Source organism: Rhinoderma darwinii, chromosome 4 (assembly GCF_050947455.1).
Source record: "Rhinoderma darwinii isolate aRhiDar2 chromosome 4, aRhiDar2.hap1, whole genome shotgun sequence".
NCBI lineage: Eukaryota > Metazoa > Chordata > Amphibia > Anura > Rhinodermatidae > Rhinoderma > Rhinoderma darwinii.
In genome coordinates, this window is record NC_134690.1 from 239,771,655 (window position 1) to 239,797,205 (window position 25,551).

Sequence of the window (25,551 nt, forward strand, 5' to 3'; positions counted from 1 at the left end):
CATGACAAAGAACAAGCTCACCCTTACTTGTTGTATGATTGTGCTGGCCAGGTTGGCACTTCGAGGTCTACTTAAACCAACATTTAGGATAAAATGATGCCCTTCTGCCACTTCCTCTATCAGTCTTGTCTAGCTCCCTTCCAGATCTGCCTTGTAAACACTTCCATAGTCCAGTTTCACCAATGGCAGACATGTAAAGCAATTGCAAAAAAGGTCTTTACATGTTACAATTGAAAGACATGCTTTGGTGCTTACAAAAAGTAGAAAATAAAAGAAACAAACATGCAAATGTCAACGACTATGACTCCTAGTGGATAAATGACAGGTTTTTGCACATGTATATTTGCTCAGACAACCCCTGAGGAAACCGCATTGGAGGCAGAGCTATCCAACCTCTCGAGACTGTAGTATCTCATCCACTAGAGTGAGTTTTGGTCTCTTCCTCTAAAGAAACAGGAGGCTGCTCCTATGAAAGGGATTCAGAAGAGTATGCCAACTTGGAAGCCGTGTCCCCGGCAAGAGATTCACTCGTGGACTCCAGTTCTCCGTTTTCATGTACATCAATGTGATGCTTTTGGTCAAACACTAGGAGGGAAATGAGAGATAGTAAGAAAAAACGTATAACCTTACGCATCCCTTGAGATCCTCCCTCGGGCAATCAGACTCACCTCGTAATGGTTTAGCATCACCACTCCCATCTTTATTGGATGCCCTTGGGCTAGTGCCACCTTCCTCCAACTCATCAAGATACAAGCGGTAGCGATGTCCAGTCTCGTCTTCATACTCCACATTCTCATCATCTGAATCTATCTCTGGAGCAACATAAACGACTTCAAACTCAATTTCTCCTCTCTGGAAGACAAGCAGGAAGGTGAGGCAAAGCAGATTAGGGTCATGCAACTGCAAATGACTAGCACAGTGGCAATAAAAAAAAACCAGAATATATATATATATATATATATATATACACACACACACACACACACACACACATTACATTATATATATATATATATATATATATATAGAATAAATCTTCAGAATCATCTATCTCGTATTTCGGTGTTCAGTTAGATGGCACTCATCCTTTCACGTGCACCCCAATATATATATATATATATATATATATATATTGGGACTATTTTTTTTGGGATGCTGCAAACTGCATCTGTGACTACACACAATAATGATGGACTGTGAAACCGTCAACACCACAATGGATGGCATTACTAATGCATTATTTATTTATTTATTTTTTAAACGCAAACAGTTTTTAAACAGGCCAGGCTTTTTTTTTTTCTTTTTTTTTTTAACTATAATAAATAAAAAGTCCCATCTTGTTTACTTGCATGACTTTTTCCCATCTACTAGTATTAGGCCTCATGCACACGACCGTGTTTTTGCAGCCGCAATTCCCCCGAAAATCCACGGGAGAATTGCGGCCCCATTCTTTTCTATGGGGCCGTGCACACGACCGTAGTTTTTGCGGTTCGTGCACTGCCCGGGAGCCCGGACCGCAGAAAGAACGGGCATGTCTTATTACAGCCCGGTTCTGCGGTCCGGGCTCATTGAAAATAATGGCCGCAACCATGTGCATGTCCTGCGATTTTCGGGCGGCCTGCGGCTGACAGTCCGCTGACAGTCCGCTGACCCGGAAATCACGGCCGTGCACACGGCTACGGTCGTTTGCATGAGGCCTTAAAATCCTACATTAAGTGGATAATATATCATATTTATTTATCATAGTTGCCTTCAAAGGGGGGCTGTTGTAACTACAGGCAAAGTTTTGGGAGGTTGCTATGACTACTGCGAAGGGCCTGGTCTGTTGCAGGGGAGAGTGGATAGGGGGGGGGACGACACAATCTTGGGATACAAGCTATATTCTGACAACTGGGGAAAGGGGGGGTGATAAACCAGACTCACACATCCCCACTTGTAGTCAATTTGCTGAATGTTTAATCACTCCTCAACCAGGTTCGGTGAACCTGGTTCATAATTTTTACAGCTGGCTCCTAGACCTGGCTGAGAATTGTTCAGACCAGAATAAGATCATTAGTGTTTTATATGGGACCATACAAGAGAACGGTGAGAAGGCATATACTGCCCTTTCCTAGAGAAAATAAGATAATCAGCAAAACAACCGGCATCAGCAGGGAGCTTGTCCTGCTTATATAGGGGTAGCACCAATGCTGCCTATGTATTCTTCCAATAACATCTGTGAAACAGCAAAATGCAGACAAAACACAACACAATTCTCCTATCTACCAAGTGCACAATATAAAAAACAAAACTAAAACACACACATTACCTGCTGAGAAAGAATGGTGACTGCTTCTTTGTGTTTGGCATCCCTTAAATTTATGCCATTAACTGCCAAAATGGCATCGCCAACATGAAGACCTCTGCAGCGATCAGCAGGTTGAGCTGGATGAATTTCTGATATTAAAATAGGAACACCATGCTCCTTTCCTCCCTGTAGAAACAAAGAGATAATTATAGAAAAAGAAGGTATCATTTAAATGTAACTAGGAAGCGAGGCAAATTTCTGTACTTGCAATGTCCAGACTGACTAACAGATAGAAGATAAACACAGTCAGCACCGTCCACCCTGAACATATGACAGACACCATTCAGCACAATCTACAATGAGAGACGTACAGCACGGTGTCCCATAGGTGTAAGGTGGGCTCATCATTGGCCATTGCTGCATTAGGAAATGAATGGGAAATAATTTACAGGTACACGGATGGGCTATCCTTATGGTCTAATAGGTTGCCTGTCAGTTTTACACTGACAGGCAATAATGCTTTGATATACTAAGTATACCAAAGCATTATATATGCGATCAGCAGATCGCATGGTGAAGTCCCCTGGTGGGACAAAAAAATAAAATGTAAAAGCAGTTAAATAAAGTTTGTGGAAAAAAATAAAATAAATTACAGTCAAAATAAAATAGAACTACTTTTTTGCCCAAAAAGTGGTTTTATTTAGTAAAAGTGTCAAATCAAATCACACATGCACATATATGGTATCCCCGCGATCGTAACGACTTGAACAATAAAATCAACACATTAATTAAACCGCCGGATGAACGGCGTCCGAAAAAAGGGCAAAATTATTTTTTCTCCCTTCCCCCCCATATTTTTTTTTTATAAAAGTTCATCTATAAGTCCTATGTACCGCAAAATAGTACTACTGAAGACTACAACTAGGCCTGTAAAAATCAAGCCCACGTACGGCCACATTGACGGAAAAAGAAAAAAGTTACGGCTCTTGGAATGCGGCGATGCAAAAACAAGTCATTTTTTCGAAAAGGGTTTTTATTGTGCAAACGCAGGAAAACATATAAAACCTTTACATATTTGGTATCCCCATAATCGTGCCGACCCATAGAATAAAGTTAACATGTTATTTACGCTGCATAGTAAACGGCGTAAATTTATAACGTGAAAATCAATGCTGGAATAGCTGCTTATTTTCAATTCTCTCCTAAAATAAAGTTAATAAAAATGTAAATCGATATATTATGAGCATCTAAAGATGGTGCAATTACAAAATACAACTCGTCCCGCAAAAAACAAGCCCTTATACGGCTATGTCGGCGGAATAAAAAAAAAAAAAAAGTTACGACTCTTGGAATGCGACCGTGAAAAAACAAAAAATAATCCTTGGTCGTTAATGCGCAAAATGGCCTGGTCATTAAGGGGTTAATTTAGAAACCATATAAATTGGTGTAGAGTGAACAGTCCCTATTGCCTGGTGTTGCTGCCAGTTTGAGTAGAACACATTCTCAGTGCAATGTCAAAGTATGAAAGATCTGCACTTTCTTACTAAAATCCATGGCAGGTGGAGTCAGACTCCGACGCTAATACCACGCAGCATAGTCATGTACAAATCTGAAGAATCCGTTTTTATACAAATGTTCACCAATTTCCTGTTTGCTTCGCCATGAAAATGACCGCTTTTAGCACTGGAAGTCCGTGTCATCCAGATACGTAGCAGTCTACACCGCACAGGTGGAAATACATGCACAGTCATTGCCGCACTTCATAACATTGGAATGATCTAATCCGTGTACACAGAAAATCGTAGAATCCCCTGATCACAAGCACAGGCGGCGAGACAATCCCAACTCACCGTGATTGATATGCCAAGTCCCTCATGGTCTTCTTTCACCAAAATAACTTTTCTGATTGGACCAACTCCTTGACTTTTCTTTAGGCAGTCTGGATCCTGCTGGTGCAAAAGGTCATATTTATAATCTCACACAAAACTTCTAGCATTTGTCATTAGAAAACACAACACATTAGAAGCACAAAGCTGCAAAAGCACAGCAATGTGTGGTAAAGCCGTGTGCGGGTCTGGACTGCCACGCCAGAATGCCCCTTTGCAAACTGCCAGTATTGTTCCGTTGAGGCACAAAGTAGATATATGGAAACCTGAGACCAGAATATGCGATTGTAATCTGAGTAAAACATATTGAATGCCTAAGGAATGGGAACTTACATGCCCTGGAGGAGACGGCAAGGGTCGCTTTAAGTCATTTCGCCCTCTGCAGGCTCTGATAACGGTTTTATGTCTATGTAGGTGAATTTCCGCCTCAAGCTGATTCCATAGTTTGTCGTGAGCTGGACCCTTCATATCACGACCAAGCAGCTGTATCTGCTGCACCCTACAGAGATATAAATGAAAAGGTCAGTAAGATCATGTATTTGTATGGATCTAGAACGGGATCTCCTCATATTAAACAATAGAATACAATTTACAGAAAAATTAGGACTTCTGATGAGGTTTGTATTCTACATAACTGGTAGCCATGATGTACATTAAAGAGGTATTCAACTTTCACCATGTAACTATCTAATAGTGGAAAAACTCAAATATGAATATAAATCAGGAAAACTATTTGCGAGTGCTAGTGTCCGGGATCGTGGCTAAAGGAGGGGGCCAGTGTTCATTTACATTTATGTGTTAGGCCCCATGCACACGAATGTGCTTTTGCGGCTGCATTTCCCCTGAAAATCCACGGAAGAATTTCGGCCTTATTCATTCCTATAGGGCCATGCACACGACCGTGGTTTCCACTGTCTGTGCATGGCCCAGGAGCCCGGACCACAGAAAGGACATGTCTTATAACGGCCGTGTTCTGCGGCTCATAGCAAATAATGGCCGCGGCCATGTGCACGGCCTGCGATTTGCGGGCGGCTCGCGGGTGACACTCCGCTGCCGGCCGACCCGAAAATCACGGCCGTGTACATAAGTACGGTCGTGTGCATGAGGCCTTCGTCAATGCAATTGTAGGGCAATGTTCAAAACGGAGTCTGTCTCTACCTTCTTCTGTTCCGCCATTTTTTTTAAATAAAAATGTTAAGCATTGTTGATCTCTATGCTATATTTCCGTTGATAACAGTTAGGCGCCAAGTTTCCCTTGCTTTTGGCAGGCAGAATAGTGTAGTCTCCGGGAGAAAAACCCCCAAAAACAAAACAGAAACCCAGACATATCCCATTGGAAGCATCAATGTATGCATGAAGCTGCAATGAGGAATGCCTTTGACAATAAGGGGGGATTCACACGAACGTGATTTGCGTTCGTGCAGCCCGCGTGGTTTTCACGCGGCTTGCACGGACCTATACAAGTCTATCGGGCAGTGCAGACAGTCCGTGAGTTTTGCGCAGCGTGAGTCCGCTGCGTAAAACTCACGACATGCTCTATATTTTGGCGTTTTCCGCGCATCACGCACCCATTGAAGTCAATGGGTGCGTGAAAATCACGCGCACCCCACGGAAGCCCTTCCGTGGGACGCGCGTTATTCGCGCAACAACAGTAAAAGAATGAATGTAATAAGAAAAGCACCACGTGCTTTTCTGTTTACAAACATCCAAACGGAGTGTCATAAAGATGGCGGCTGCGTGAAAAGCACGCAGCCGCACATCCATATGAACATGACACACGGAGCTGTCACACTGCTGCCACGCACGCAAAACTCACGTTCGTCTGAATCCGGCCTAAAGCACATGGAACCCCTTTTATTAATCTAATCTGAGAACATGGTAAAAGACTAGACTTGATAGCTCAGCCAGCAGCAGAGAGACCCATTCCAGACACTTTTGACCTCATCAGCATAGGAAAGTTGTAGATCTAGCGTCAAGGCAACAATAAGTAGACAATTTTATTACAATGTATTGTCGTTTTATCATATTAATCCATATCCGCTCTTACCTTCCAGCCAGTTCTTTATCTAAATATTTAGCAGCCAGCCTTGCTCCATATACTTCTGCCTGGAGAACAGCAATGTGTCTACGGAGAGCCTCATTTTCTTTACGAAGCAGCTTCACTTCAGCCTCCAACTGCGCTTCCTTCACCTTTTCCTTCTTGTTCGCCTCCAATTCCTTTTCCTGCATCAACAACAGTGAACAGGGAAAGTGATTAAGTACAACGTTTTTGAACATACTGCTCACAAGAGGCACACCGACGTAGAAAAAGGAAACAAAATAATGTGCAAGATAGTAGATTTTAAGACCCGGGTTCAAAAAACTATTTGTTATTACCCAGATAATGTGTTGGACTTATAGACCCCATTTATTCTGCTTGTAACTTCTGTAGTATACCATAAAGGAGTACGTTTTACATGTGGTGGTCCTCCGAATCAAACATGTCAGGTTTATGCCCATAGAAGTCTATCTCACTCACTCTGCTCCCTGCCCCGCTCCCCCCTCCATAGCCTTTTATGGGCAACATTTCTGGGTCTCTCCCTCTCTTATACCATTTTGCTTGACAACAGATCAAGCAAAAGTGGACTGCAGATTACAGGAAGGGAGACACTTAGTGGCAGTAACTTAACACAGAATTTGCATGGATAAAAACAAAATTTTAAACAATAAAGGCCCTTTAACACGGGCCAATGGTCGGGCAAACGAGTGTGCATATGAACGCTCGTTCATCGGCTGATCTGATAGTTTATGCAGCAATAAATATTATCGTTGCGAGAGCACATCTCCACGTGTAAACAGGGAGATGTACTGTGGACATGATGAAAATGTATGGGGACGAACGATTGTAGTAACGATCGGTTGTCACCATTCATAACCAAGCTGTCTCGTTGATCGGCCCTAGGCCGTGTAATAGGACCTGAAGTTAATTTACGAAGTTGATAGACCTATCTATCTATCTCATATCTATCTAACTATCTATCTCATATCTATCTATCTATCTATCTATCTCATATCTATCTATCTCATATCTATCTACCTATCTATCTATCTATCTCATATCTATCTATCTATCTATCTCTCTCATATCTACCTATCTATCTATCTCTCTCATATCTACCTATCTATCTATCTATCTCATATCTATCTATCTATCTATCTATCTCTCATATCTATCTATCTATCTCTCATATCTATCTATCTCATATCTATCTATCTATCTCTCATATCTATCTATCTATCTATCTCATATCTATCTATTTATCTCATATCTATCTATCTATCTCATATCTATCTATCTATCTATCTATCTATCTCATATCTATCTATCTATCTATCTATCTCATATCTATCTAACTATCTATCTCATATCTATCTATCTATCTATCTCATATCTATCTATCTCATATCTATCTAACTATCTATCTCATATCTATCTATCTATCTCTCATATCTATCTATCTATCTATCTATCTATCTCATATCTATCTATCTATCTATCTATCTCATATCTATCTAACTATCTATCTCATATCTATCTATCTATCTATCTCATATCTATCTATCTCATATCTATCTACCTATCTATCTCATATCTATCTATCTATCTATCTCTCTCATATCTACCTATCTATCTATCTCTCTCATATCTACCTATCTATCTATCTATCTCATATCTATCTATCTATCTATCTATCTCTCATATCTATCTATCTATCTCTCATATCTATCTATCTCATATCTATCTATCTATCTCTCATATCTATCTATCTATCTATCTATCTATCTATCTCATATCTATCTATCTATCTATCTATCTCTCTCATATCTACCTATCTATCTATCTCTCTCATATCTACCTATCTATCTATCTATCTCATATCTATCTATCTATCTATCTATCTATCTCTCATATCTATCTATCTATCTCTCATATCTATCTCTCATATCTATCTATCTATCTCTCATATCTATCTATCTCATATCTATCTATCTATCTCTCATATCTATCTATCTATCTATCTCATATCTATCTATTTATCTCATATCTATCTATCTATCTATCTATCTCATATCTATCTATCTATCTATCTATCTCATATCTATCTATCTATCTATCTATCTCATATCTATCTATCTATCTCATATCTATCTATCTATCTCATATCTATCTATCTATCTCATATCTATCTATCTATCTCATATCTATCTATCTCTCATATCTATCTATCTAACTATCTATCTCATATCTATCTATCTATCTCATATCTATCTATCTATCTCATATCTATCTATCTATCTCATATCTATCTATCTCTCATATCTATCTATCTAACTATCTATCTCATATCTATCTATCTCTCATATCTATCTATCTATCTATCTATCTCATATCTATCTCATATCTATCTAACTATCTATCTCATATCTATCTATCTATCTATCTATCTCATATCTATCTATCTCATATCTATCTACCTATCTATCTCTCTCATATCTACCTATCTATCTATCTCTCTCATATCTATCTATCTAACTATCTATCTCATATCTATCTATCTATCTCTCATATCTATCTATCTATCTATCTATCTCATATCTATCTATCTATCTCTCATATCTATCTATCTCATATCTATCTATTTATCTCATATCTATCTATCTATCTATCTCATATCTATCTATCTATCTCTCATATCTATCTATCTCATATCTATCTATTTATCTCATATCTATCTATCTATCTATCTATCTATCTCATATCTATCTATCTATCTCATATCTATCTATCTATCTCATATCTATCTATCTATCTATCTCATATCTATCTATCTCATATCTATCTATCTATCTATCTATCTCTCATATCTATCTCATATCTATCTAACTATCTATCTCATATCTATCTATCTATCTATCTATCTATCTCATATCTATCTATCTCATATCTATCTACCTATCTATCTCTCTCATATCTACCTATCTATCTATCTCTCTCATATCTATCTATCTAACTATCTATCTCATATCTATCTATCTATCTCTCATATCTATCTATCTATCTATCTATCTCATATCTATCTATCTATCTCTCATATCTATCTATCTCATATCTATCTATTTATCTCATATCTATCTATCTATCTATCTATCTCATATCTATCTATCTATCTATCTCATATCTATCTATCTATCTCATATCTATCTATCTCATATCTATCTCATATCTATCTATCTATCTATCTCATATCTATCTATCTATCTCATATCTATCTATCTCTCATATCTATCTATCTATCTATCTATCTAACTATCTATCTCATATCGATCTCTCATATCTATCTCTCATATCAATCTATCTCATATCTATCTCATATCTATCTATCTCATATCTATCTACCTATCTATCTATCTATCTATCTCATATCTATCTATCTATCTCTCTCATATCTACCTATCTATCTATCTCATATCTATCTATCTATCTATCTATCTATCTATCTCATATCTATCTATCTATCTCTCATATCTATCTATCTATCTCATATCTATCTATCTATCTATCTCATATCTATCTATCTATCTATCTATCTATCTATCTCTCATATCTATCTATCTATCTCATATCTATCTATCTATCTATCTCATATCTATCTATCTATCTATCTCATATCTATCTACCTATCTATCTATCTATCTATCTCATATCTATCTATCTATCTCATATCTATCTATCTATCTCATATCTATCTATCTATCTCATATCTATCTATCTATCTCATATCTATCTATCTCTCATATCTATCTATCTATCTATCTATCTCTCTCATATCTATCTATCTCATATCTATCTATCTCATATCTATCTATCTCATATCTATCTATCTCATATCTATCTATCTCATATCTATCTATCTCATATCTATCCATCTCATATCTATCTATCTATCTCATATCTATCTACCTATCTATCTATCTATCTATCTCTCATATCTATCTATCTATCTATCTATCTCATATCTATCTATCTATCTCTCATATCTATCTAACTATCTATCTCATATCTATCTATCTCTCATATCTATCTATCTCATATCTATCTATCTATCTCATATCTATCTATCTCATATCTATCTCATATCTATCTCATATCTATCTCATATCTATCTCATATCTATCTCATATCTATCTCATATCTATCTATCTCATATCTATCTATCTCATATCTATCTATCTCATATCTATCTATCTATCTATCTGATCAGCGTAAGTTGTCAATTTAAGTGTAGTAAATCACACTAATCAGTCGGCTATATTTGAAAGAATATTTCACGCATTGCAGCCTGAATGCCTGTTATATGTAGAACTTTTATTGCTGTTGTTTATTACCTTATAACACAGTGTAAATCAATCTTTTCCTATCTTAGGGAATATTGTGCCTGTTCAAAGGATATAACAGAAGGCCAGTTGCCACAGTGACACATTTAAAGTAGATATTAAATAAGGCGATCAATAGAGAATGGTCTCCTCTGTGGATCACTTTATAGCAGAGATAAAACTTAGACTAACTGTCCCATGTTGACCTGCCAAATGAATTTAAAAAAGGAACGTTATGAAGCTCCCTGCCATGCATGTGGTCAAATAGTAAAATTGTACGGAACAAGTAGAATGTACCATTGCGAAGACAGAACAGTAAACATGCTCAGAAATGTGTGTAGTGGGAAGAGAAAGAAAGACGCCATTTCACTTCTGTTATTATATAACCACATCACCGCACTCATAAACGTTATTATGTGGCAAAGCTCAAACTTCTACAATAAAATCACAACGCCAGCCTGGGAAGGGTAATTCCCAACATAAACATTTATGGCATAGCCACAGGATATGCTAGAAATATCTGGTAAATGCAGGTCCTAGCTCTGTGACCCGCACCCATCTCCAGAACAGGGATCAACAGAGCATGAATGGAGGGGTGGTCGCAGCTCCCCCCATTCATTACTACAGGAGCTATGGAACCAGCCGAGATAGCAGGTAACTCCCATAGGAAGGAATGGACATGTGCAGCCTCCGATCCATTCATTCCCTGCCTGGATGCCGTGGCAACCTGACCAGGCAGGTGGGGGGGGGCTCGAGTGACCCCCCCCCCCCCTTCTGGAGATAGATACAGGTCCCAGCTCTGATCAGATATTACTAGCATGTCCCGTGGATATTCCATAAATGTTGAAGTTGGGAATAGCCCTTTAAATACAGGATAAGAAACAGTGCCAACACACATTTAGGTTTTAGTAAACAACCGACGACCAGCTGCCATTCCGTCACCATTTTCAATCAATACCACAGTGTGATCACCATTAGTTTTTGAGAAGATAATTGAAGAGGTTACAACCAATGTTGCTACAGGACTCCTAATTTATGGGTTAAATGTAATGCACTGAAAACGTGAAAGGATAGAAAATTCAGCTTCCAGCTAAAGAGAAGGGCGTAAGCCGGCTCCTGTATACGTAGTAGCAGAGTTCATGTAGACACCTTTGTATTTGTGGCTATGACAAAAAGACAGCGAGTTTCATCACAACATACAATAAATTCTAAAACGTTCTGTCAACCAATTGGGAGTGATGGAGCGGGGAGGCAGATCAGCTTGTACATGCAGACTCCTTGGTTCAAGAGACACCGGATGTATATGCAACTCCACATAAAATCACCCTGTGGGTCATACACACAGATCAAGCCATCTGGTCACTACTCTACTCCAGTGCTGAAGTTATGTGCATTTACCGCACCAACACGGCTATATCTGAAAGGGTCCTTTACATTGTTTTTACAGTTTCTCGAAATACAGAAATGACGATGTGAAAAAAAACTGATTTTCCAATTCTACAAAGTCACAGTGAAAGACAGAATCATGCAATACTCACCAGTACCTCCATACTAGGGACAGACTTAGAGCAAGAAGAAAGACAGTTAGTTAGAACAGCCATTACGGTTAGAGCATCACTACGCGAAAAAGAAATATTTAACTTGAGGTACAATCAAATAAAAGGAGAGACACAAAAAGAACAATATCTAAAAGGTTAGGGGCCGCAAAAAATAATATGGGACTAAGCCCACTCCATACTGAGCGGGTGTCGACTGTTCGATTCCGCCCATTTAACCACTCAGATGCTGCGGTCAATAGCAGTCGGTTCAAGTCCCTTGCTCTCAGAACGTGGACACACATTTTTTTTAATAAATTGTTTTATCTTTGTAAAAGCGGTAAAACATAAAAAAACAACAAAAAAAACAAAAATATATAAATTTGATATCCTTGTATCGAATCGTAGAATAAAGTTAACATGTAGTTTTTACCTCACGATCAGTGCCTTAAAAACAATCTCTTTTTTTTGCCCATTTCACCCAACAAAGATATTTTTTTCAGATTCTCAGTACATTATACGGTATATTAAATAATGCTGGGAAAAACTACAGCTCGTCCTGCCAAACACAAGCCCTCATACGGCTATATTGAACGAAGGAAAAAAATTAAATAATAAATTATGGCTTTTGGAAGCTCGAGAGGAAAAAATAAAAATACGAAAGTTGGCTGCATCTACAAGGTGATTTAACCCCTTGGAGACACTGCCAATTTCAGTTTTTTCATTTCCGTTTTTTCCTCCCCGCCTTCCAAAAGCCATAACTTTTTTTATTTCTTTGTCGACATAGACGTATGAGCGCTTGTTTTTTTGCGGGACAAGTTGTAGTGTGTCACGGCACCATTTACTGTACTGCATAATGAACTGGGAAGCTGAAAAAAAATTGTGGACTGAAAATGGGGAAAAAAAACGCAGAGTACAGAGCGAACTCAAAGCGTGAGCGAGCTCCATACTTCCCCTTGGCAACATTTCAGTAATAGTACGTCGTATGGCGCCAAGGGGTTAAGGAGGGGCTGTGTTCCCACCATGTTGCATCAAACCAATGAATACAATATTCTGGAAATGAACCATGTGAGACTGCTAGGAGTACAGTAGTCACTGTAAAGGGTGCGATTTTATGATACTTTAGAGAATTGCTCTAAATGCCATTTGTTAATTTAACAGAAGGTTCTCCAAAAGTTTACTTTTGTATTTCGTTTCTAATGTCCTCATATTAGATAAAATCATAAACTAATAATTCATCTGAGAAAAACAAAACAAAACAATAGATAATGTATAATGCCGACATTCAGTGACCATATACAGCTTGGACTTACCAGTTTGGCTTTGATGGCCCCGGAGTCCACATTCTGGCCTGTCTTGGCATGTAACTGGAGCTGTACAGCGTGGAGCTGTAGTAGCTGGTCATGGACCTCATTATCCAACACGGTTTTCTCTGCTTGACTCTCCGTCAGTTCGGATTTCAAGTCCACAATCTGGGCCTATTAGAAAAAAAAAAAAAATAAGTTGTCACTCTTCTGATCATGTAACAGTCCAAAGGACAAGTAGAGGTAGGATTTCTGCATGCCCGGCCCCGATATGCATAGGTGTACCGATTGCCACTAATACCTGGCATGCTATACAGTCTGCCCATCGCATAGGCGGGGAATAAGATACATTTTTCCAGATTTCTCTGTATTTCTACATAAATAAACCTGAGGTATATTAGAAAATGTATGTGTATAGAATAGATTTAAGCATCAGTAATGACATTTTCGCTGGGCACACACATGCTTTATATCGGTTTCCTATACAAATGTATACATGAGATGCATGGCCAAAATGGGATATGAACAGAGCCTGGTCATCATGCGGTTTTTACCACACCACTACCTGAACTTGTGATGCCAGTTTTACAACTCATGGTTGATCCAGCCATAATACATGCTGGTGTGCACAGAGCCTCTCACTGCAAAAGCAACTAAACCTGCCCATACACACAAAATAAACATCAGACCATCTAGCGTATGGGCAACATTTTTGGAGATGGGTGTGAGAGGCTCGGATTATGAAGGATGTTAAGGTTTTTAGCAGAATGAAGAGTAGGCATAGGGTGGCAGGCAGAGATGAAGGAGGGGAGCTTTGTGGGTGGGAGTAATACGTGTCAATTGCATTCTAAAGTGAATGGGCAACCAGCGCAGGGACTGGCACAGGGTAGAGGCAGTGGTGTAGCAGATGGTCAGAAAGAGGAGCCTGGCTGCTGCAGATTGGAGAGGAGAGTTTAGTGAGGGTAAGATCGATCAGTAATAAGTTACTTACAGTAGTCAAGACGATAATAAATGACAATTTTCAGTGCCCCAGAAGAAGCTGCAACGGAGGAACCCCGGGTCAAGCGGTATACTGGCGTGTTTTAGGGCCTGTTCACATCAGCGTTGTCTTTCCGTTGAGGGAACCCCCTCAACGGAAAGGCAAACAGAAACCTTAGCTCCCGTTTGCATCACCATTGATCTCAATGGTGACGGAAACTTTGCTGACCGTTAGACTGAAGTGACACTTACTGCGTGTATTACCTATTAGGTGTGGAAGGGAGAGGTCGCCTCTTCCAGAGGGGTAAATTTACTATGCATTAGTGTTTGAGTGGTAAACTCTTCATTTATTGTATTTTTTAGATGAACTGGACTCTTATTTTATCTGCTCCAGTCTAGTTGAAGTGCGCGAGTTATAAATCTATTGAATTTGTAATTTACTGTTTATTCACACGTCTTCTTGATTTGTAACATGGATTAAAGGCATAAAATAAGCTATAATAAACAGGCAAATGCATAAAAAATAAATTAAAAAAAACGCATTTTTGTCATGTACAACATGATCACTGTTTTCTAAATTGGAAAAGTGACAACACACACAAAAATGTCAGCCATTCATTAAACGGTGCATGTATTGTTCTTCTTGTAAAGCCACTTTGCGTCAAGGAACAGGATCAGAGCTAGGTGTGTTCAAACAGAGCCATGTAAAACATTAACCTTCAAGAAAAACCTGTCCAGCAGAGAACAGGAGGTAAGGAAACGACTGACCACAAGAACAGAAAATGTCCGCGTATTATTATTAAAGAACATTTCTACTCATACAAACCTTTCACAGATACGAATCATGGTCCCGACATACAATCCCAAGTGTACCCAAGCAAGGCTGGTGGGGGCTAAAGGGCCACATCTCCACACTATACCATCTCCTGAGGCTCTGTTCACATCTGCATTGTGGCTTCATTTTATACCACCTGCCCATGAAGCGGTGCCAGCTCTGTCATACTAGGGATACTAGCGGTGCACAACGGACCCTATTGACTTAGAATAGGGTCTGTAATTTTGTCGGGTAAAAGTAAAAAAGTAGGACATGCTCCATAATTCCCTACACGGTTCTAAGGCACGGACACCTATTCGTAGCGGTACGGAAAGGTGTCCGCGGCCAATAGAACCGGGCGGGTACGTAATTGCAGACCGTATTGCAAACACAGTGACATCAGGCACTTCTGAAGCGGAATCCCGAATCCCCGGTCACAGCGTTGCCGAAGCTGTGACCGGGGATTGGGGACTCCACTCCTACAGTGAGCAAAAAAATACCCTCCTCCTCCTCACATCCGGGAAACCCTGTCGTGTGAATAGGGCCTAATGCCAATGTTCTGTAGTCTATAGTACATTATTTCACAACACGGAATAGCAGCTTGGTTTATAAAGAAAGATCTGTGTGTACATGGAGTGTACAGTTATTGTATAAATAGATTCTTTTATGTTTAGCATACAAGGAAATTAAATAAGGAAATAATATGATCAAATATCATCTCTGGAGAGCAGGTCTCCATCCCAGGTTACTTAGGCTCAGTTCACATCTCGTTCAATACAAATAAAAACACAAACGTTCTGGAAAAGTACTGAAAAGCATAGTAGACTGTGCTATTCAGGACATGGAAAAGAAAAAAAAAAAAAAAAGCATACAACGGAAGCAAACAAAATGTAAGCACAACCTACACCATTAGGGCATCCGTCCTGACCATAGAACCCAATGGACACGCTGTGGTACATGTTTTGACACTTTTCTCATGTCAAAACGTGCACGTCAGACGTACAGTAAAAACGAGATGTGAACGTAGCCTTACGTAGTCTTCCTACATACTGTACAGTATTTCTCGGATAATATGTATGGGAGTGGGAGCAGCTCAGAATATAAGGCCTCATGCACACTTCCATCACCATTTTCACGGCCGTTTCTCACGGATCCGTGTGTCCCTTATGGCATCCGTCTGGTTTCCCAGTGTACTCCGTGTCCGTTCCGGGTTTTTCGTTTCAAACGGACGTTGTGCTTCCGTGTTTCCGTTAAAAAAAACGGAAGGTATTGAACTTATTTGAACTTGTCACATGTCCCAGTCTATGAACTTTGGCACGCCCTGCCATTGCTAGGGCAACGGATCCGTAAAAAACGGACCCATTGACTTCTATGGGCCCCACGGTCACGGAATCACTGATCAAAGTAGGACATGCTCTACTTTTTACGGAACGGAACAACGGATCCATCAAGATAACGGAAGTGTGCATGGGCCCATTGAAATGAATGGGTTCAGGGTGCCATCAGTGAAAAAAAACGGATAGCACCCTGAAGGAAAAGACTGAAGTGGGCATGAGGCCTTAGTTTCATCAAGGAATGTGGATACGGCTACCATGTGGGCCATTCTAGGCATAGGGGTAGAAAGTGTGTACCACTCATGTGCAGCCACTTTTCCACTCACGGCCGGCATCGACCTGTTCTTCGGGACTGGGCACATTGCCAGACCGTCACCAAACATCTATTACACCGCATTGACATTATAAAAGTCATTTTTGAAACTAAAGGATTTTAATCCTAGTTGTTTCTTTAATCTTACAATGATGAAGAACTCTATAAAAATAATAATAATAACACATTTGAACGCTTCTTCCAAAAAAATCAAGTTCCTGACAAATCTTAACCCCTTCCCGCCGCAGCCCTTTTTCAGATTTTCATTTTCGTTTTTTCCTCCCCATCTTCCAAAAGGCATAACTTCTTTATTTTTCCGTCTATATAGTGCTATGAGGGCTTGATTTTTGCGGGACGAGTTGTAGTTTTTCGTCGCACCATTTATTGTGCCATATAACGTACTAGGAAACGGGAAAAAAATATTTGTGGGGTAGAAAATGGAAAAATAGTGATTCCATTGTTTTTTGCGTGTCGTTTTTACGGAATTCACTGTGCAATTAAAACAACATGTTAACTTTATTCTGTGGGTCAATACGATTACGGCGATACTAAATATATATAGTTTTTTCTATATTTTACTACTTTTACAAGTAAAAACCTAAGTGTAAAAAAGAAAATTTATTTTGTGTCGCCAAATTCCAAGAGCCATAACGTTTTTTATTTTTCCGTCGATTAAGTGGTACGAGGGCTTATTTTTGGGGGGGGGGGTAAGCTGTAGTTTTTAATAATACTATTTTCATGTACACGTGACGTTTTGATCACTTTTTATTTCATTTTTTGTGGGAGATGAGGTGACAAAAAAATAGCGATTCTGGTGTTTACAATTTTTTTTTTTACGGCGTTCACCGTGCGGGTTAACTAATGATATATTATAATAGTTCAGACTTTTACGGACGCGGCGATACCAATTATGTTTATTTTACTATGCTCTAGGGGGGAAATGGGAAAAGGGGGGTTTTTTGAACTTTTAATTTTTTACATAAAAAAAAAAACAAAAAAAACAACATTATTTAACTCATTTTTACTTTTTTTATTAGTCCCCCTAGGGGACTTCAACCAGCGATTGTTAGATGTTAGGGGGCACGATGAGCCGTTAGAGTGGGTCGCCCCCTCTTTCTAACGATTTAAATGCTGCGGTCGGTATTGACCGCGGCATTTAATGAGTTAAACGAGCGGGATCGCGCTCGAGCGCGATGTCGCTAGTTACTCGGAAGTGTAGGTAACATACAGCCGACACCGGCTTCGTATGGAGCGGGTTCACTCCGTGAGCCCGTTCCATACTTCCCCTACCCGACTTTGGCATATGGATACGTCAAATGTCGGGAAGGGGTTAAAAGGGTTGCCTCACGACAGACATTCTGGAATATCCACAGGAGGGATTCCAGAAAAAGCCAAGATACGCTGTTTCCACAACTCCCATAGAAATGAATGTGAGTTTCGGAAAAAGCGTAGCACAGTGAGCTCGGCTGTTTACGGAATGCCAGCCACCTTCACCGTCTGGATGCAACAGCCACGTCACCAGGCAGGGGCGGGGCCGGGGGAACCCCATTCTTAACATAGATGAGGGCCCCATAGGTGGGACCTGGATCTATCAGACATTTATGGCATATCCTGTGTATATGTTATAAGTGTCCTGAGATGGGAAAACCCCTTTAGGCTGTATTCACACATTCTATTTGGTGTACATTTGAAGGGAGATTTTGGAGCCAAAGCCAGAAGTGATTTTAAAAAGGAATGTAAAATATAAAGGAAAAACTTGTACTTCTCCTTCCTCCTGGATCCACTTCTGGCTTTGGCTCAAAAATCTGCATCAAATATTCCATGTGTGAATCCAGCATAAGGCAATATATGGGCCACGAGTGAGTATCAACGAGACAGCTCCAATGAGTTTTTTTGAGCTAAACACAGGAGTGGACACGTAAAAAAAAAAAAAGGAGATGCTTCAAACTTTTGTTTATACCTTTCCTTCCTTCTTGGATCCACTTCTGGCTTTGGCAGAAAAAAACAGCCAAAAACTGCATGTGTGATCCTGGCCTTAAGAAACACTCCCACAAATAGCGATCCTATCCAAGAATGCCATAAATGTCTAAAAGATGCAGCTCCCAACCCTAACTCGAAAATAGGGGTCACTGAGCTACGGTCTTACCGGAACCACTACCACATATCCACTGATCCTCTGCCTCACTGAGCGGAGGGGACCCCGTTTTCCAGTTAGGTGCAGGTCCTAAAGCTGGGACCTTCATCTATCAGACATTTATGGCATATCCTATAGAAATAAATGTCTGAAATGGGAATACCCCTTGAATCAAATATCTCAGGATACACGGCAGCTCAATCCAATGTTCCAAATACCTCAAAGCTACACATGAAGTGTGTACCACAAGAAACCAGAGAAAAAAAGATGTATCAGGAGTGTGCGGTGTGCTGCGGTTACAAGCTGTAGTAAATAATAGCAGTAACACCCGGCCTGGGGGGGACGCACCTCTCAGGGGACAGCCCAAAGACTCCTAACCCTGATTCCTGGTCTGGATATGAGAGTAGTACAATTGTTGGGATTGCCTAAGGATTGTTCTGCGCTCATACGAACACTTTGGAATCAGGGTTAGGAGTCTGTGCTCCCTCCTTGAGCGGTGAGCCCACCCACCTGATGTTACTGCTATTATTTATTACAGCTTGTAACACTCCGTTCACATAAGTGTGCACTATGGATCAGTAACTGGATCTGCAGCATCGATCAGAAGATTACCGCAGATCCCAGCACTACAGTAAGCGCCAGCTGCTAGGAGAGACTCTTGTGGTGCATAGGTCAGCCATAATCATATACCGCCGGCGGAGCACGGCACACCTTGCATTATATCCTCGCATCACTCTGGCAGGAATAACATGGTATGTGAGAATAGTATAGTAGAAAGAGTCTACTGTATACAGCTGGTCTCTGCGGGCTCCCTTAGTGTCTAGCCAGGCACTAGACAATTAGGCTTTGTTCACATCTGCGTCAGGGCTCCGTTCATGAAATCTGTTGGAGCTTTTCCTTCAGGGGAACCCATGAACAGAATCCAGACAAACAGAAACCATAGGTTTCCATTTGCACCACCATTGATTTCAATGGTGATGGATCTGATGCAAATGGTTTTGTCACAGCGCATACATTGATTACTGTGGTCAGAACGGATGCCTTAAGGCCTCATGCACACGTCCGTGCCCGTAATCACGGCCCGCTTTTGAGGGCACTGCAGGCCGCATTTTCAGTCCGTGCTCCCATGCAAAGTGCTTTCATTTTTCCCTTCATTTCTTTATCTACTCTTGCGCGAATCATGCGCGTCACACGGAAGTGCTTCCGTGTGCCGTGCGCGATTTTCACGTACCCATTGACTTCAATGGGTGCGAGATGCGCGAAAAACGGCCAAGTATAGGACAAGTGAGTTTTACGCAGTGGACATACGCTGTGTGAAAATCACGGACTGTCTGAACGGGCCCCATTCACTAACATAGGTCCGCGCGACGCGCGATTTTCACGCGCGTATCACGGACGTAATACACGTTTGTGTGAATAAGGCCTCATGGTGTCGTTTGTGCATACGTATTGTGTGCTTATGTTCTATCCTTTTTTTTTCCCATGTCCTGAAAAGCGTAGTCTACTACGCTTTTCAGTACTTTTCCAAAACGTATACGACACATATGTTTTTATTGCTATTGAAGTCAATGGCGATGTATGCAATCTTAAACCCTACGTTTGCACACATAAAACATACGTTTTTGTCACCATACATGGGAAATTTTGACTTTATAGTTTAATTTAGCTAAAGAACAAAAAAAAGTATATGTTTTTAGAAGTAAGAACGGACACAAACGTATAAGACGCATTCTACAAAAAAAAACGTAATCGTGTGTTACAAATGCATACGTTTTTGTAACTTTAAAAACGTACACATCGTCACATACCACAAACGTGTGCGCCAAACGAGATGTGAACTGAGCCTTATTTGTACTGTGTGGTCTCCCCCCGGGTCCATAATCAGCCCGTATCCTGTTCCGCGGTCTCCACCACACCTTGCTGCCTGTCCTGCTGCCGCCCCCCCCTCGCCCAGATATAAGCCCCACGTGCAGGGATAGGGCTAATCTCCATTTCACGTTTCTGATCAAGATCAGACTCATGCTTCACTGAAAGGTCGAATTAAATAAATTAATTTGATTAATCGTCCGGCCCTACTTGGATGTTAGGAAATTATATAAAGACCAATACTTTATGGTTCAATATGAAGAAGTCGATATGATTAGTTGCCATGGGCAACATTGACAATTTTTTGCTAAAATGTTTTTTTTTTTTTATAAACGGGACCAATGAGTCTCTTGTTGATCTCCCCTCTACCCAACTCACAATCCATTCTCCAGTCATCTTCCTTATCACCACTATCACCCGCCTTTCCACCCTACACTGACAGACACAGCTGGTTCTCCAGGAGGTCAAGCAGTGTCACTTACAGGCTTGGGGCATCTGTTGCTAGGCAACTATGAAAACTTACTTGGCTGCTGCGTAAAAGCACAAGCACATCAGAAGCTCTGCGCATATAGTACCAATTTCTATTAGAACTGTAGAAACCATGCCTTACTTTCATCAGTTCACTCATAACATCGTACCAACGGCTTTTCTTTAATAGGGTTACACCAGAATCGACAATGGCCACCTATCTGCACCCACCACGGTGAGGAGGAGCTTAAAAGGAGCGGTGGTCGGGCATGCATTTGCTGTTCCGCTCAATGTCTTTTGGATTGACGGAAACACAGCGCTGTACTTGCATATTTAGGTAACACCTATTAAATAGAATGGAATAGAGAGAGACGCACGCATGCCCGCCCCTCTCTCCACTAGTCCCCGGCTGGAATCTGCGGGCAGCAGCAACTACACCATGCGAAACAGGGGTTTAATGACTCCAGTTTTCAATATATGTGCAGGTCCCAGAGCTGGAACCCACATCAATCAGACATTTATAGGAAGCCCTGTGGATATGCATCATTTTCTAAGTTGATGACCAGGCGATTTATTGGTTCTTTCATTGTAAGAGCCATAACTTTTTTTTTCTGTCAACAGTCCCTGTGTGGACAATCAGTTGATCATAGGGGGTCTTGCAGCTCTAACCCCCAAAACAGCTGCAATTTATGGAGGAACATGGCAGCAAGTGAACAATTCCCATGCAGTGTCACCGCAGAAGAAATGAAGCATTACACAGTGAGTGCCCACTGAACTCAATGGGCTGTCCATGTAATGCAAGGATGTGCCTTGTCCTCAAGAGAGAGAGAAGCTCCTTATAACTGATCTCCACTCTGATTAAAAGAGAAGGATCCTGAACTGGAGAGACCCCCCCCCCCCCCCCCCCCCCCACCTCTCTATCAATTTGACTTGAAAACGGCTATGCTAAACACCACAAACCCTTTTAGGATTTTTATTTATTTTTACCATTCAAAAGGATGGCATATCACTAGAATATGCCATCCCTTTCTAATCAGCAGGGGTACACAGCTGCTGGGACCCCCAATGATCTTCAGCATGAAGGAGCTGCTGCAGCATTATTTAGAGGGGTTGTCTGGGATTACCCAAATACTGCCCAAGGGATAATATGCCTTTAAATAATAATAGAAGCATAACTTGCCTGTTACCGGAGCTGCAGCGATGACATCACATCGACATACATGACATGACACACATGTGTTGATGTGACGTCATTGATGCTGCTCATTAAACAAAGACAAGGAGTACCAGAGGCGCTGGATTTAACAGGTACGTTATGCTTCTTTTATTATTTGATGGGATTTCCCCCTTGGCCCGTTGTCTGGTGATCCTGGACAACCCCTTTAAGGGCCTGTTCACATCAGCGTTGGCTTTCCGTTCCAGGTTTCCGTCGGGTGAACCCCGCAACGGAAAGTCAAACTGAAACCACAGCTTCCGTTTCAGTCACCATTGATATCAATGGTGACGGAAACATTGCTAATGGTTTCCGTCCGTCACCATTCCGGCAGGTTTCCGTTTTTCCGACTGAATCAATAGCGCAGTTGACTCCGCTATCGATTCCGTAGTTAAAGCGGAAACCTGCCGGAATGGTGACGAACGGAAACCATTAGCAATGTTTCCGTCACCATTGATATCAATGGTGACTGAAACGGAAGCTGTGGTTTCAGTTTGACTGTCCGTTGTGGGGGTTCACCCGACGGAAACCTCCGAAGGAACCCCGGAACAGAAAGGCAACGCTGATGTGAACAGGCCCGAAGAACTGCAGCGTCGCTTCCAAACACTCGCTGAGTAGGGAACCTAAACAAAGCCCCATTTCCTTCAACGGAGCAGTTCTCTGCACAGCGAGTGGATGGGAGCTCCGCTGTGCACGAGAATTGTCGAAAGGGACCTCCGTCCTTTTCGTTCCCAGGATCGCATAGCTTAGGCTTCGTTCACATCTGCATTGGAGGCTCCAGTAGGGACCTACGTCGCAGATCCGGCAGAAACTACCGGAGAAAATAGCGCAGAATAGCGGAACACACAGACGAAGGTGTGAACATAGCCTTAGTGATATGCCAGAACATTAGAAGATGGGCATACTGCCTCAAGTGGTTACAATAAAATAAAAAGTGAACACGTAAACGTTGGAATGCTTATTCACTGCATTGGGAGTGATCACATTTGAAGAAGCAATAAATATGTTGCCCATAGCAACCAGGAAGATAACCGCAGCTCATCAGAGCGGAGGGTGAGACTGGGTTACAGCGTGGGGTATGTCAGCCTTCTTCCTGTGCCAGTCACAAACCTGGTACCATTACATATCGGAAATCCTACAAGTCACAGTGCAATGTGGTGTCAATGACAACCCCTCTCCCACAGCGCAGTGAGACCACTCCCCCTGCCGCACACTCACCTCCAACTTGTGGTTGATCTGGCTTACGGTCTGAGCTTTATGGCACAGCTGAGCAAAGCAGGAGCTCAGACTGGTCATCTTCTGCCTGCCCTCATAAGTGATGTCGGCCTGGTCAGGGTCTATCTCGCCCAGTAATAGGTCAACGTCCACGAACGCCTTATCAAACTCTTTCTCCAAAACCTCCAGCCAGCGGAACATTGACAATCCAGGTACAGGCCCGGTGGACGAGGCGGCCGAACACGGAACCGCCGACATGACGGAGCAACGGATAGTATAGACTGGAGACCAGGAGCGTCACTGACACTGAGCGTCACGGTGACCCGCCGGGAGATTGGTTCGTCGCAAGTAGCCACAAGCATACAGGAGCTTTCTGATTGGTTCGTCAGGGGAGATAACGAGTGAAAAGCTGAGAGCGGGTCACATTCTCCGTCTGTAGCTCCTGGTTGGCTGATGTCACCACATAAGGCGGGGAGGTGTGGCGCGAGCCGGCTGTTTTATGTAGTTGCTGCTGGGCAGGATATTCGGCCCCGTTATGGAGCTCATGTGCTGTGCACGCCTTCGTGTGTAGTCGCTTGTCGGAATCTTTTTGCTTCCGGAAACGGATCGTCTGCGTGTGTAGGTAATCGCCAGGTTTTGCCTGCCACAACTTACAGCTTCAAGCCAGAGCAAATGATCCCTGAATAATCGTCACTTGATCACATGACCAGTGAAACGCCCATACAATAAAGGGTAGTATTTCCAGTATCAAACGGTCTCTTGGGTCACTTTCAGAAGAGCTGCTGTTTTATCACGTTACAGCTAGCTATTTATCTGTTGAGTGTTTCCTAAGTTCTATTAACCCCTTCCAACTGCAGACAGTTTGGCTATGTTCACACAAGAGTATTTTGATGAGTTTTTTGACACGGAAACCGCGTTGCAAAACTCGGCAAAAACGGCCCTAAAATGCCTTCCATTGATTTCAATGGGAGGCGTCAGCGTCTTTTTCCCGCGAGCAGTAAGGCTATGTTCACACGGGGTATTTTGCCGAGTTTTTTGACGCGGAAACCGCGTCGCAAAAAACGGCCCGAAAATGCCTCCCATTGATTTCAATGGGAGGCGTCGGCGTCTTTTTCCCGCGAGCAGTAAAACTGCCTCGCGGGAAAAAGAAGCGACATGCCCTATCTTCGGGCGCTTCCGCCTCTGACCTCCCATTGACTTCAATGGGAGGCAGAGAAAGCGTATTTCACGCTGTTTTATGCCCGCGGCGCTCAATGGGTGCGGGCGAAAATCGGCGTGCAGGGAGAGGAAAATCTGCCTCAAAGTTCCAAACGGAATTTTTAGGCAGATATTCCTCCCCTAAAATACTCAGTGTGAACATAGCCTCAAACTGCCTCGCGGGAAAAAGAAGCGACATGCCCTATCTTCGGGCGTTTCCGCCTCTGACCTCCCATTGACTTCAATGGGAGGCAGAGAAAGCGTATTTTGCTGTGTTTTATGCCCGCGGGCGAAAAACACCGCAAAAAACTCAGCGAAAATCTGCCTCAAACTTCCAAACGGAATTTTGAGGCAGATATTCCTCCTGCAAAATACTCAGTGTGAACATAGCCTTTTACTGTCAGTTCACACAGCGTTATTTTGGCGCTGATTGACGTGGAAACAGCATCGGAATCAGCGCCTTTTTTTTCCCAGGCAGCTTTGCCTGCTCGCGGGAAAAAAAAAGGTGCCGTATCCTTTGTTGCCACAGTTTCTGCATCTGACCTCCCATTGAAATGAACGGGAGGCAGAAAAAACCTGCGACACTAGTTTCG

General features: G+C 41.6%; 1 protein-coding gene across 4 annotated transcripts; it reads right to left on the minus strand.

Annotated features, from left to right (window-relative positions):
- Positions 1 to 24,408, minus strand: GOPC (golgi associated PDZ and coiled-coil motif containing). 4 transcript variants are annotated; one of them, XM_075862307.1, is made up of 9 exons: positions 23,765 to 24,408; positions 13,436 to 13,600; positions 12,126 to 12,149; positions 6,221 to 6,396; positions 4,507 to 4,672; positions 4,138 to 4,233; positions 2,309 to 2,473; positions 669 to 852; positions 1 to 585 (listed from the first exon to the last, which is right to left on the minus strand). In XM_075862307.1, the coding sequence occupies exons 1-9, from the start codon at positions 24,017 to 24,019 to the stop codon at positions 467 to 469; spliced, it is 1,350 nt and encodes a 449-aa protein (XP_075718422.1). In that variant the 5' UTR covers positions 24,020 to 24,408; the 3' UTR covers positions 1 to 466. The 4 variants fall into 4 exon arrangements, with proteins under 4 accessions (XP_075718422.1, XP_075718421.1, XP_075718424.1 ...); XM_075862306.1 differs by having other exon boundaries at positions 4,138 to 4,236; positions 23,765 to 24,407; XM_075862309.1 differs by lacking the exon at positions 12,126 to 12,149 and having other exon boundaries at positions 23,765 to 24,406.
- Positions 24,409 to 25,551: the final 1,143 nt, after the last annotated feature.